Source organism: Ochotona princeps, chromosome 3, assembly GCF_030435755.1.
Source record: "Ochotona princeps isolate mOchPri1 chromosome 3, mOchPri1.hap1, whole genome shotgun sequence".
In the NCBI taxonomy this organism is placed as follows: Eukaryota; Metazoa; Chordata; class Mammalia; order Lagomorpha; family Ochotonidae; genus Ochotona; species Ochotona princeps.
The window spans coordinates 67132353-67145685 of record NC_080834.1 but is presented as its reverse complement, the minus strand read 5'-3'; the positions used below and the strand labels follow the sequence as shown (position 1 = coordinate 67145685).

General features: G+C 42.1%; 2 protein-coding genes across 2 annotated transcripts in view; one reads left to right on the top strand and one right to left on the bottom strand.

The window, feature by feature from the left end:
• Positions 1-12758, top strand: part of FILIP1L (filamin A interacting protein 1 like) — a 109567-nt gene extending 96809 nt beyond the window's left edge. The window contains exon 6 of the mRNA XM_058661790.1: positions 12368-12758. Coding sequence (XP_058517773.1) covers positions 12368-12550 — 183 coding nt within the window. The 3' untranslated portion in view covers positions 12551-12758. The remainder of the gene's footprint in view (positions 1-12367) is intronic.
• The window catches only part of CMSS1 (cms1 ribosomal small subunit homolog), a 354605-nt gene that overhangs the window by 329752 nt on the left and 11520 nt on the right, over positions 1-13333 (bottom strand). The window lies entirely within an intron of this gene.

The following is a 13333-nucleotide window of genomic DNA, read 5'->3' as shown; positions in this document are numbered from 1 at the left end:
CTTTCAGAAACAGATTGAGAGCTGAGCAGGGGCTAACAGATGTAAAGGACTGGGATGAGGACAGAAAAGTGTTTCAAAGAAGAGCTCCTAAGGCAGAGGTGTGGCGGTAGGCAGAACAGAATATAACCAACATTCAAGAAGCAATGCGCAGTGCACTCAGTGAGGCCCAAGCTGTGTAGGTGGGGTCCAGCAGGAAGGACATACTCAGATTATGAAGAGCTTTCAAGTAGAGGACACTCTGTGACCTCTACAAGGCTTCTAGAGAGTGAGGTAACATAACAGAGAGAAAAATGAATCTTTGTTGCAGTTTTTAAGTAGTCTTTTGTTTCATTTTCAGTCATTCCACAATCACAATCTCACAAGGCTCCAAGTCGTTTAGTATGGTGACAAAATGAACAACCAACACAAGCCTCACCTCACTGTCTCATTTTCTTTCCATGACAACGAAGAAACTACTCTGGTACAAGGGAAAACATTAAAAATTGTATTTGATCCTTTTCACAACTGATGGTGATAGGCAGTTAGTTGCCTGGTGTCCTGATGTCAACTCCTTGTACATCATCTTACAAATCAGCCACTTCAGTCGGAAAACTCAAATGCCGTAAACATCCCCAGACCTTTTTCTTTCCTCTTCCCTACTGCTCTACATGGATAGAATTCCTACATTTCATCAAGTGAAATTTAGACCCATAAAGATCTGGCTCAGGGCTTAACTCCTCTAAACTCACTCATGATCACCAGGGCCAATAATGATCTGCCTCTCCTGCTGACGAATCCTGTACCCTACTTCATTGCTAAGCCACAGTTAGAACAAGAGATACAGGATGCGTGAGGGGAGCAAATCCCACACACCTGGGTAAGATTACAGACCACTGACCTGGCGCTGGTGCTGAGGCCAGGAGATGGGAGCGGATGACCACAAACCTCATGTTTTTTATCAGGAGACTGCACTAACTCAGGAGCTGTGCTCAGTGTCCAGGATTCCATAAGCACAGGACACTGTTGTGTGCCAAGTATGAGGTACCCGACCAGTCACACAGAGCACTGAGGAGAAAAGCATTACGATTGAATTAAAATGTTGCAGGGGAGGAGCAGCACAACCATACACATCAATGCTTAGTAAGGAGGTAAACACCGACAGTCCTGATGATGATCAAAGACTTCAGAAAAGGCAAGAGATTAGGGTCTAGTTTCCATAGACAAGTACCACACACTGAGTGCCATATTTGACACCACTCTACCACTGCAGAAGCCTCGAAAACTTTCCTAGCTGGTAGATCGTAAAGTAGGATTTCTGTTTCTCAAGTATCACGAGTACTAAAATAAGGAATGGCTGATGTTCCCAAAACCACTTTTTAAATTTAAGTACTGTGTTTTTTTCCTCAGCTCAGAAAAAAGTTAGGTCTCAACCTTGCTGGTCTTCCTCTAAATTTTACTTCCAGTTCAGGATTATAATAATTTCAAACTCATGGACAACACACATAAAAACTGCCATTACAAAGGAATGTCTCCAAGTTGGCCTCTTACATGTCTCTTCAAAATGAAAGACATGTAAAACCCTGTTTCAGGTGCATGTATTTGACCTGGTGAAGCTGGCTGTGTCTCATACTCAGAATACCTGGGTTTGAGTCTCAGCTCTGGTTCTTAACTCCAGCTTCCTTGTCATGCATACTCTGGGAGACAGGAGTGATGTTCCAAGTAGCTGGATTCCTGTTACCTACATCAAGCAAGCAGCTTCCAACTCAACCGAGACTTGGCTGTATAGTGGGCATTTGGGAAGTGAACCTAGAGATGGGAACTCCTAGTCTCTCTACCTCTGAAGTCAGAAAAATAAATAAATAAATGTAAAACATAATCTTCACCAAGTTACTATTTAAATAACGCAAACTCTCCAAGAATTCTCTTTCAATATTAAATTAGGTTTTTTCTTCTCCTCTTTAATAAAAAATGAGGTATTTCGTACCTGTTCTTTCATTCCTGACTGAATACACCTGTATCAGTCACTTCTTAAGCCTCAGAAAGTGAGTTTTTAGAAAGAGGAGCTAACTAAACACTGCAGATGATCTTCATTTAAACTAAGAGGCAAGCTATTCCTTCAGGGGCATAAGCAGGGAGTCAATGGTAGGGTCATACTGAGATTTTTAACACATTCTTTAAACTTTTTCTGATTATCAAAATAATACGTTTATCATAGAAACTTTGGAAAATGTGAATACTTCTGAGGCTGCTACTTTGGCTTCTAAGCAAGGTTAACACCAATACTAAGAAAAACAATGGGCAATTTTTACTATTTTTTCAGGGCCAAACCTATCAATAATGGCCCTATTCCAGCCTGTTCTCAGACTGTCAATGAGGAAGGAAATTCACTTGGGGGTGGCGGGGGGCAGGTTGGAGGAACACCCTGCCCTAACTGCACGCTGCTGTGCCAAGAAGTAGCAAATTCTTCCACAGAGAACAAGTTTATGTAATCTGTCTGCTCAGTCCAGACACAATGGCTGAGGGGCCAGCCAGGTCATCAAAGGAGAGGGGCAGGATTTCCTTTGCCCTAGCAGCCCAGCCTCTTGCCTGCATAATGGTAACTCACTATGCATTGTTCAACTAATGGGAAGAAATGCCCCCTGAAGCAGTGGTTCTCAGAACTAGTTATTCTTTTAGATGGCATGGTCAAATGGCCTTGTTCACGACACTCATGCAAATGGGAGTACTCACAAAATTCACTTCTCATGATCTGGCAAAGAAATGATGTGGAATGATGTGTTACTATTGGGAGATGAAAAAAGTGGTGGAGCAGTATTACAGTTTCTCCTATGCTGTTTTAGCCACTTGCACAGCATCAATGATTTCTCTATGATGTTCCAGAGCAGTATCTCTCAAATGTAAATGCTACCCACAAGGAAAGCCCAAACTTTCCATCTTGTTTCCAGTCTAATTGTTAACACCTTTTCCAACCACCCAAGTTCAGCATGCGAGGAGCATTCGCTACTTTTCTGTGCATCTCCAAGATGGAATAAGCCATTCTGTGCTATTATTTTCACCTGGTCTCCTCACTTACAAAAAGGGGGCGGGGTTTTAAAGATCTATTTTCTTGGAAAGGCAGAATTATAGAGAGACTGAAGGACAGAGAGAAAGATTTCCCAGCCTCTGGTTCACTCCCCAAGTGTCCACAACAGCCAGAGATGAGAAGATCCTAAGCCAAGAGCCAGGAGCTTCTTCCAGGTCTCTCATGTGTCTGCAGGGTTCCAGGGATTTGAGCCGTCCTCTACTGTTTTCCCAGGCCACAAGCAGGAGAGCTGGATGGGAAGTAGAGCAGCTGGGATACAAATCAGCACCTGTATTGGGATGATGCCAGTGCATGCAAGGCAATGACTTTAGCCACTAGGCCAGGCCCTTCTCACTTCCTTGTACTACTAGTCCCAAGTCCAGACCTTTGACAGCTGGTGATGTAAAAACAATTAACTGATGACTTTCAACTCCTCACTCTCTAGTCCAGCTTCACCCTAAAGACTGCTCAGATCAAAGCAATTCCTAGCCTCTCGACAACCAAGGCCATGTCTCCTAGTGCCCAAAGCTCTCCTCAGTCTCCATCTCTCCTCTTGAATCTGCACATGCCCTGTATCCTTCTCGGAATTAACCATCTTTCCACACAGCATTGGACCCTCTTACCTGACAGCTTTATTCACACTGTTTCTAGGGCTGAGGAACAGACCTCAGACACTCGGTCTGATTGTTGCAAACCTTTCTTCTGTGCAGTACACCTTAAAACACACTATCCCTTCTTAATCATTCTTCCTATAGTCTGCTCTTTGTATTTTTGTGCTGAAATCCCACTTCTCCTTTAGGTGCTACTTCCTCTGAAAAAGTGCTTTTATTTCTTAGCCTTCTTAAACACGTTTGTCCATCTCTAGTTTGATATTTCATTTTCCTTCATATTATCATTATTTGTTAACTTTCTTACATTTAAATTTTGAGATCACAAATGGGCTTTTATTTCTTATTAAAATTCTGATGTCAATGTTTCTCTACATGCAGTCACTCACGACCTTCATCAAAATCAGCTGAATTCTGCAGAAGTCTGTTTCCTAGACCTACTAAATCCACCAGGGAATCAGAATCTTAACAAGTTCCCTGAGTCACTCTGGACATAGTGCAGTTTGAGAAGCAGTACTCTACACCACCCAGACTTTATGAAATAGTGCTCATGGTGAATGCTGCACAAAGACTTGCATGACTAAAAACTTGGTGGCCCCAGCTGGTGTGCTATTTTTTTCTTTTCATGGATTCAAAGAATATCAAGGCCAAAGGACTTTACAGATGACCTGGCAAAAATGCTCCATTAAACAACTCAAAAATATGAGAAGACAGGAAAGAACAAATAGTATGTCATCAGGTGAACTCTGAAAAAGAAAAAGTCACAACAAGCAGACTAAGTTGCCTAACAAGGGGAGAACAGGTGCTGCAGGTGGCTACTAATATGTTCCAGGACTTGGTGCCTACTCAGCTGCTCAGCTCCAACACTAACATCTCTCCAATCAACAACTTAAGGCAGAAAAAAGCCAGGAAACAGAGAGACAATCACAGGGGACAAATTATGATCAGCAAATGGGTACCTTAAGAACAGATATGGAAAAAGAAAAACAAAAAAGACAGCGAATGATGCAGTAACAGTTAACATTTATCTGGCAGTTTGGATGTGTAAGGAACTTCCCTGCACAATAGCTCTAGCCATCACAGAAAATTTGCAAGTAGGAACATGAATCCCGAGATGAAGCTTGCAGATGAGAATACCAGTTTGCTAGTTAGTCCAGAACTACAGTGGAGACCCAAGTATGTTGTGTTGGATTGTCTGTTCTCCAGCCACTAATGCACAGCTGATGGAAGATGTAAGCTAGAGAACAAGCAGAGAAACTAATGAAAGAATGCATCAGAAAAAGGGGAGGAAAGAAAAAAAAACTAGGTAAAGTAACCTTCACAGAAGAAGGAAAGAAATAAGACAAATAAGACAACAATCGAGGCTCGTGTATTTTACTTTAGCACAGTATTTCTATATGTGATGCTCTATGTCACACACAAGTAGAAGCCACAGTGTAGGGAAAGATTCTGAAAACTATACTTTGATGCTTATTCTTGGCTCGTTCTCACAAAAAGACAGATCGAGAGGTGACTGGGTATGATCACAAACTGATACCTTATAGAACTTTCACCTTAGAAACTGGATGACTCTTTAATATAAATCCTGGCACTGGAACACTATTTAAAACCAAACATGGCTAATCAAATTACAGGACCCTTTGCAGTATAAAACTGCAAGTTTAAAGCTTTGTTATATAATAAAGAAACTGAGAAAAATCAAGGGGGGAAAGCCAAAGGCAGCATATGAAATCTGGGGCTATCTGTAATATTCATTTCATTATCTGCTATTTCCATTCTCCACCCCCCCTAATTAGCAGTGATTTGCCAAAAAAAAAACCAGAAAAGACAAAAGAAGATAAAGCTGTAATTTTTGGAAGTAATTTCTCTTCAGTTTAACATTTCCTTCTTTTCACCACCATATCCATCATTCATTACTTAAGTACTTTCCCACTGAATATTGAGATAAAAACAAAAATACAAAAACACTGTCATTCTGATAACACATGACCTTAACCAAGCATTCCACTGCTGGCTCCCTGAGGCAGTCAAGTAGCCCTGAATCCAAGCTTTCTCCCACTTGCCCTCAATGACCACCAATCAAAATGATCCCAGGTCCTGGGGAGCCTTGAACCTCAATCCCTGCAGGTCAAGGTGTGACAAGTGGCCCTGCAGTTCCAGGGGTAAGGATCGTTCCTGAACAGACACATTATGTTGGCAATGCAGCTCTAGAAAGTTCAAAACACTTAGAAAACTCACTTAGAGAAAGGAGACATTGTGATGCCAGTTTCCTAATTAGGATCTGATAGCTTTTTCATCAATGCTGATTTTGTTCTGGTGTATTTTTACATTTCTACTCTCCAGGCTAATATGAAAGAATACAAGGTCATGCAGAAACTGGCCAAGAGAACAGAGACTGGCAAAACCGAAAACGCTTCTTTTAGTTACTAAAGCTCATTGTCATCTAGTGAATCATGGCAACCAGGGAATCTTACAGATTGCTAGGTTTCTTTTAGGAACTTATGGACAAAATAAGCCAACACTCAGAATTTAATGAATACATCCCGCAAATACATTTCTTTTCCTCCTACTGCTCCTTCAACAGAATCATTGCCTCTGTCACAGCATCATTCACACTTGTATCATTCCAAATCTCAACTTCCATGTTGAGTTAAGCATTAAAAATTAAGCTTTTTTTTTCTTTTATGAGTGAGCTTTCCAATTTGTTTAATCTCCTCCAGGACATCTCCTCTCTGATGAAATCCAGGAGCCTCCTACTCTGGGTTGTGTAGTTCTAAAAGAGCTATATGTATGGATTCCTCCTGCAATGTACACTCCAAATTTGGATAAAACTTACGTGGAGCTCTTTGACATCATGCTCTATAAAAGTGATCCAACACATGACACATTTTAAAGCTTCATACTTCATTTATTGAAATATATCCAAGTATAAAATTTATACAACTAAAAAACAGCATTTTTTTTTTAAATAACACTTAGGATTGTCCTACTAAAGTAAGCAGCCTTTGCTGCCATCTAGAGGCCAGTGCTATATACGTCAATCAGAGTTCCTCAGAAGATGCATCGCACTAATAGCAGAACAGGAACTCACAATCTTTCAGGCAGCCAGCCCTTATGCCAAGTGTTTCCATCCCAAGCCACAATTTTTTTCCCCAACATGTACACTGTTGCTTAAAAGAAACAGCCTCACTCATACTGTGTTCTGTGCAAATTGGTTTAACAGATTTAATAAACCCTAATGCTCACTAACAATTAATTTGCCTGTGATTCCATTCCTATATGCTCTCAGTCATAATCCAGCCAGCAGGCCTTTCTATAGCTTTAAAGGCCCCACAGATGATTCTGATGAGCATTCTTTCAGATAACCAGTGAGCCCTAATGCCCATCCTGGTCTTTCACAATGCTGGATTACTTATTGGGTCAGGGTCCTATGTAAATGAAAGAAATCTTAAAGCTTACATCTCAACTAGGTTCAACTATGCAGTTAGTTTCACAAAGTGGGATGCACTAATCAACTACATTAGCATAAACTACTCTGAAGTATGTTAAAAATGTGGATCCCAGAGGATATCCAGAGATAAATAAATTATGATTTCTTAGGAAGAGGCCCTGGAGTTCACAACTTTGTATAATTCAAACAAGAGTGTTGTACAATAAATTGGTGAATGAATATAAACATTTACAAAGTTAAATGATCACAGAAGCTATTTTGGAAAGACTAATGTCATGGTCATGTTATCAGCCCCCTCAATCACTTCATCACTTAACTAACATAAATATGACAGTCACAGAAATGTCCTGTTTATGTCACTCCTTTTTCATCTCTTAATACAATTAAGTGGTCATTTTATACTTGTAATACTTATTACAGAAAATGTGAAGAACACAAAACATGCAAGAAAAGTAAAAAGGAACTACAACCCTACTAGCCAGAGTTCACTACTGACATTTTCTTTTCATAGTTATTTAAAACATACATATGGCTTTTACTCTTGTTCCTAATATTTCTAAATACTTACCCACATCTTCCAAAGCATCATTGTTTAAAGATGGCCTATTTAATTGTGATTACGTTGTAATTCATTAGCAGCTTGAAACTGCATTTTCATTATTGATATTTCTTTTTTCTCTTTTTTATATTTTTGACAATCTCTACATAGCTAATTAGGGTAAAAAGGTACAATGGCTATAGGAAAGTGGGTAAGACTATTATTTTCCTATTGTTTCCTTCATGTATCTGAGTTAAAGGGGATATTGAGGGAGAAGCTCCGCCCAGTCTCCCACCCACCCCAGGTCCTGGATGTGGGACATGCTCTGAGATCCTTGCTCAAGTGGTTTTGATAGTTCACCAGTTATAAATCGCTGCCAATCTTGCCACTCCAAACACGATGAGGTCATTGAAGAATCCACTGATTGACTTGGTCCATCATAGTGTCTCCATTTCTCCAGTATTTCGCTGCCAACATATAGCTGAGGTGGTTGACTGACCTGTTCTGTCTTCCATCTTTTCTTGGCTAGGGTTCTGAGTCCAGCAGTTCGATTGGGGAGATCCCCAAATAAACTTTGAGGTGTTCCCAGACCAGATTCTTGTATGTTCTAGCAAGCACAGGGCCCGGCACAGTCCATCACCCCATCAGCTCGTGGTTGCAATTGCTAGGTTGGTTCTGCTTTCAGCCCTGACTTCCACTCGAACCAATGGGTGTTGCAGTCCAGCCTGCTTCTGCCCAGCACATACTCGGCTCTCACATAAACCAGTGGGAGCTGCAACCCAGTCAGAGCAACCCACAATAACCCCCACCAGACCCGCCCCTGCCCTGGTTTGCCAGTATGTGTAGCAGACTAGTCCAGTCTGTCCTACATCCCATTTGGCTCTCATACATGTCAATGGGTATTGAAGCTTAGTTCCATCTAACCAGCTCAACTATCCAGCCCTCATGTACGTTGTTGAGTGCCTCTCTGTCCAGCCACTCCAGCCCCTGTCCTAGTTTTTGTGCCCTCCAGTGGGAGTGGTAACCCAAGAGGGAGGAGCCCACTATTTCCCTCCCAGGTCTCTCTCAATCCCGTATAATGCATTCTCCTGGTGGTTCTGTGGTTTGACTTGACAAAATTAGACCCCAGTGCCAGCTTCTGCCAGCTGATGCTGTGGCTAAGCCCAGACAACCCTCACCCACTCTAATTTTGTTTGCATCAGTAGGAATAATCAGCCCAGCCTGGCTTTTCCCTGATCTAGTCCACATGAGGCCCACAGGTGTTGTAGCCCTGCTTAGTCTGGTCTGCCCCATCCCAGCTCATGCTTTCCAGTGGGAGTAGCTGTCCAGCAAGGGACCAGCCCCTTATTCCCCTGCCGGCTCTGCCCCCTCTCTCCCTGGTTCTCACGTGTGCTGGTTGGGTGCTGCAGTCACATCCAGGACAGGAAACTTCACCCTGGCATTCTGTATTGTGCACTGGTTTTTGTCACAACCGAACCTGGCCCGACCCACACTCTGTTCTGGTGCTCGGATTTGCCAGTGGATGACGTGAACTGATTCAGCCTGGTCTGCCCCCAACCCATGCCAAATGTATGCCAGTGGGAAACTTTCCATGGCCTATTCTGGGCTGTTTCCTATCATGCTTCTTGCGCTTACCTGCAGGGACTGTATCCCGCCAGAGGAGTTGCCCAGGCTCCTCCATCAGAACCCCTCCCTATGCCAGATTTTGTGCATACCAGGGGGTCCATGAGCCAGCCCCACTCAGTTCACCTCCTGACCTACTAGGAACAGTGGCTTTTCCTGACTGGCCTTCAACTCAAGCTGGTTCTTGCTATTGGATGTTTCAGCCCAGCCATGGCTCGTCCATACCCACATACGGCTCACACATGGCTCAGTAGGGGTTGAGACCTTGCCTAGTCTGTCCCACATCTACCCTGGTCCTCCAGGACACCAGACGGTGTTGGGGTCTCCCCTGGCTTGGTGCATCCAGTCCCAGTCCACACTTGTGCCATGGGAGACTACAACCTTATCCTGATCAGAACGCAGCCCCCATTCCAGCACATGCGCCCCCTGGTGGAAACCTCAACCCAGTTAGGATGTCCCCTCAGTTCCCCAACCAGGCCTGTTCCCAGCCACAGATCATGCGCATGCCAGTGGTTGCTCTGACTCAGCTTGATTCAGCCCCTCACCTGTCCTGGCCTCTGCCTTAGATACTGTGGCTTAGCATCCCTGACTCACACAGACCAGTAGGTGCAACAGCTTAGCTCAGCATGACCTGTGCTCCATCCTGGTTTCTAGTTTCGCTTGTAGGCTAAGGTTTGCTCAGTCCTGCCCAGTACATTCCATTCCATTACCAATTCACACATTAGCCAGCTCATGGAGCTACTTTGCCCAGCTTGTCCGACCCCCAGGTCTGGTCCACATGTTCACCAGCGGGAGCTATGACTCGCCAGGGGAGTTTCCCAAGTTCCTTCACTTGATCCACTCCCAGACCCAGTTCCCGTACATGCCTTTGGGTTTTAAGCCAGTGCCCAGCACAGTCTGGCCTTCCATTTGGCCTTGTATGAGCTGGTGAATGTTGCAGCCCATCCAACCCCACACCCTATTCAGAATGCACATTTGGGTGCTGCTGCCTTGACCAGTCCAGACTGTTGTGGATGATGGCAAGCTCCTTGGTCACACCTAGCTTAGTCTGTCACCACCCCAACTCTTAAGCTAACCAGTGGGGCTAGAATTTCCACAGGGTTTGGCCCAAACATCCCCCACAGAATCTACCCCCGGATACGGTTCTTGAATGCTAGTTAATGTCATGGCCCTGCCTACTGTGACCCCTCTGCTGATCCACCATCATGTCAGGTAATAGGACATCCTGCTGGACAAGCCCCAGCCCTTAGCTTTTGCATGAACTGGTGTTTGGTGCTCAACATTATTCAGTAATTACAAGTTCTTCAGAGGAAGAGTTACTGTCATCGGGAATCTTTAGGATTGATTCACATCCCAAAAGCACTATGGGATCAACCTGGAGCTACCTAAGCAGCGATTCAAAGAATCAAAACCCCAGAGCTTCCTGGCCGGGCGGCCAGCAGGCAGAGCCAGGCGACAAATAGCACACTGGTCACCCGGGGACAGCTCACCACGTGCACATGGTGGCTGGAGTCGGGATCTGAGCAAGACGCCCCATCCTGAGGCTCCTCCCCCCATTATTGATATTTCTAAAACATCTTTTCTGCTTCTGTCTTCTAGTCAGAGTGTGACATTCCTGATTACTCCTAGAACCATGAATGAAATTGCTTGTTTCATGAAATGTAGTGTTCCATTACTAAAATAAACATGCAAAAACCTTTCACCTCAAAGGATTTCAAACTCTTTACTATGACCCATGTACCCAGTAAAAACAAACAAAAACTCGCATGTGGAAACCTAAGCCAGTATGTATGTATACCTCTACACACAAAAAATCTGCAACAATATTTACATTTTATTACATGAAATACATTCTATTGTTCTTATTCGTCTCATTTTAACAATGTTCACATACTGCCCACACATATATTAACCAAATGCTCAACAGTTAAGAGTTAAAAATCTGTATTCTAGTGAAACAAATGTTGAAGTTCAATAACATTATAAGGAATTTCTCAGATATTACAATAAAATTAAAAGTCTATGTACACACACGTACATATATATGATTGCATATATAAAGGCACTACACTTTTGCCTTTGAAAAGGCAGAAATAAATTTCCATAGAATTAAAAACAATATATGAACTCCTATAAAACCACCATTAGAAATATATAATAAAAACAAATATATTTCTAAGATTCCTTTAAGAATAATTGTACTTAAGGGATATATAAGGAAAGGATGGAACAATCAGAGGGAAAAGCAATAATTCTTGATTCTGAGCTAGAAGGGGATATCTACAGTTAGCAGAGACCTTTCCCCCATCTCCGTACCAGCAAGCATTCTTATATACATGTATTTTTTCATATACATTAAAATAAGACTACATTTTTAAGATAAGCTTATTCAAACTGTAACTCTTTCATACTACTTTAACATACTTTGTTCCTTCACGTGACTCATTTCACATAACCAGTGAACTAACACAATGTGACATTAACACAATGTGATACCTCCACAACATAGTTAGTTCCCTGACTCACTTTCCTATAGGTACAATTTCATCTATTTGGAACCAGTTTACCTTCCCATCCTGCCTCTCAAATACATCCTAACTTGAAATCATTCCACTTCTCAACTATGTTTGAAACTTTTTCCCAACTAAGGAAAAAATACATTGCCCAAAGTATTTCCTCATTCTGCCAAAAGCATTCTCTTATCCTAGAAAGCCTTTCCTCATCCTTGCTGTTAACAAACCCGAAAAGGCTTAACTTAAATGGCATTCCCCAAGACCAATCAGTTGAAAGTAACCTTTGTTTCCTGGCAATTTCTTGGCTCTTTATTGAGATGAATTTGGGACCCCACCATCTCCCACTATACTACATCCCAATAAATATACTCTATCACTGTATTTATCACTAGCAACAGCCTTAAGAATTATATTAACATACATTCACAGAATTGCTTTCCTGAATTTATCATTAATCTTTTATCTGATGTGTTTCTAGAATTTAGGGTTTTCAAAACCAAATCTTGGAGCCTGACTCCATGTCCTAAACAATATCTACTTCTCCACCAGCGGTACCATTAACTGCCCTTTTTTTCTTTTTTTTTTTAATTAAAGATCAAAGAGGTTTACAAACAGAGAATCCCAATACGGATCCCTAAGCCAAAATCTACAGGCATCACTAAGATTTCTAGTACAGTACCTATGGACAAGCCTAATCACCAAAATGGCTGTGGGAAGCTACATATCGTAAGGACAGTTACCTCCAGTACTTTCCTTCACATGGGAGGGAGAAGGTAAGTCATATCAATGCACTGCTTGGACATTCATCTATGGAACTATTTGGAAACAGAATAACCACGCCAGGAGGCCACAGAGGAAGGTCCTCATCTCCAAGAAATCTCCAAGAAGCGACAAACTGGTAAGACGGGTCACCCACAGACTGATGGACCTGGTGAAGATCATGCCAGCAAAGCAGAGCAGTACAGCTACAATGATTTAGCTTCTGTAAGCATATTTGCACATGCATACAATTAACACCAAACTCACCTCATCCTTACTTTTAATTGTAACCCACCTCAAAGTTGGACTGTATCATCAGCCTAGCACAGGTTCGAATTTTTTTTTAAGATTTATTTGTTTTTATTGGAAAGGCAGATTTACAGAGACAGAGAGAAACTCGTCCATGCAAGGTGAGGATTTAAGCCACCAGGCTATTGTGCTGGGCCCCATAGGTTTGAATTTAATAGTTTTCTGGTAAAAACAGCATTGTGGTCCAGACAACTTTACAGAATAACCACAATTTGCTAAGAAAACATGCCAGTAAGAATTCTTAATGTGCTTTAATATAGATTATTCCCATAAATATGGCAGCACAATTTAAAAAAATCATACGTTAAGGTCTACAATTTTGATTTCTTAAGACAAGAATGTGTTCAGCTTTTAATTACAAGGAAAGAAATAATAAAAAGAAGCAATAGTTGCTGTCCTTCATGTGACCTACCCAACGGATTCAAAAGGCCATCTGTAAGGCTGCACACAGACATCTGGCAATAACCTAAAACGAATTATTTGTATCACACT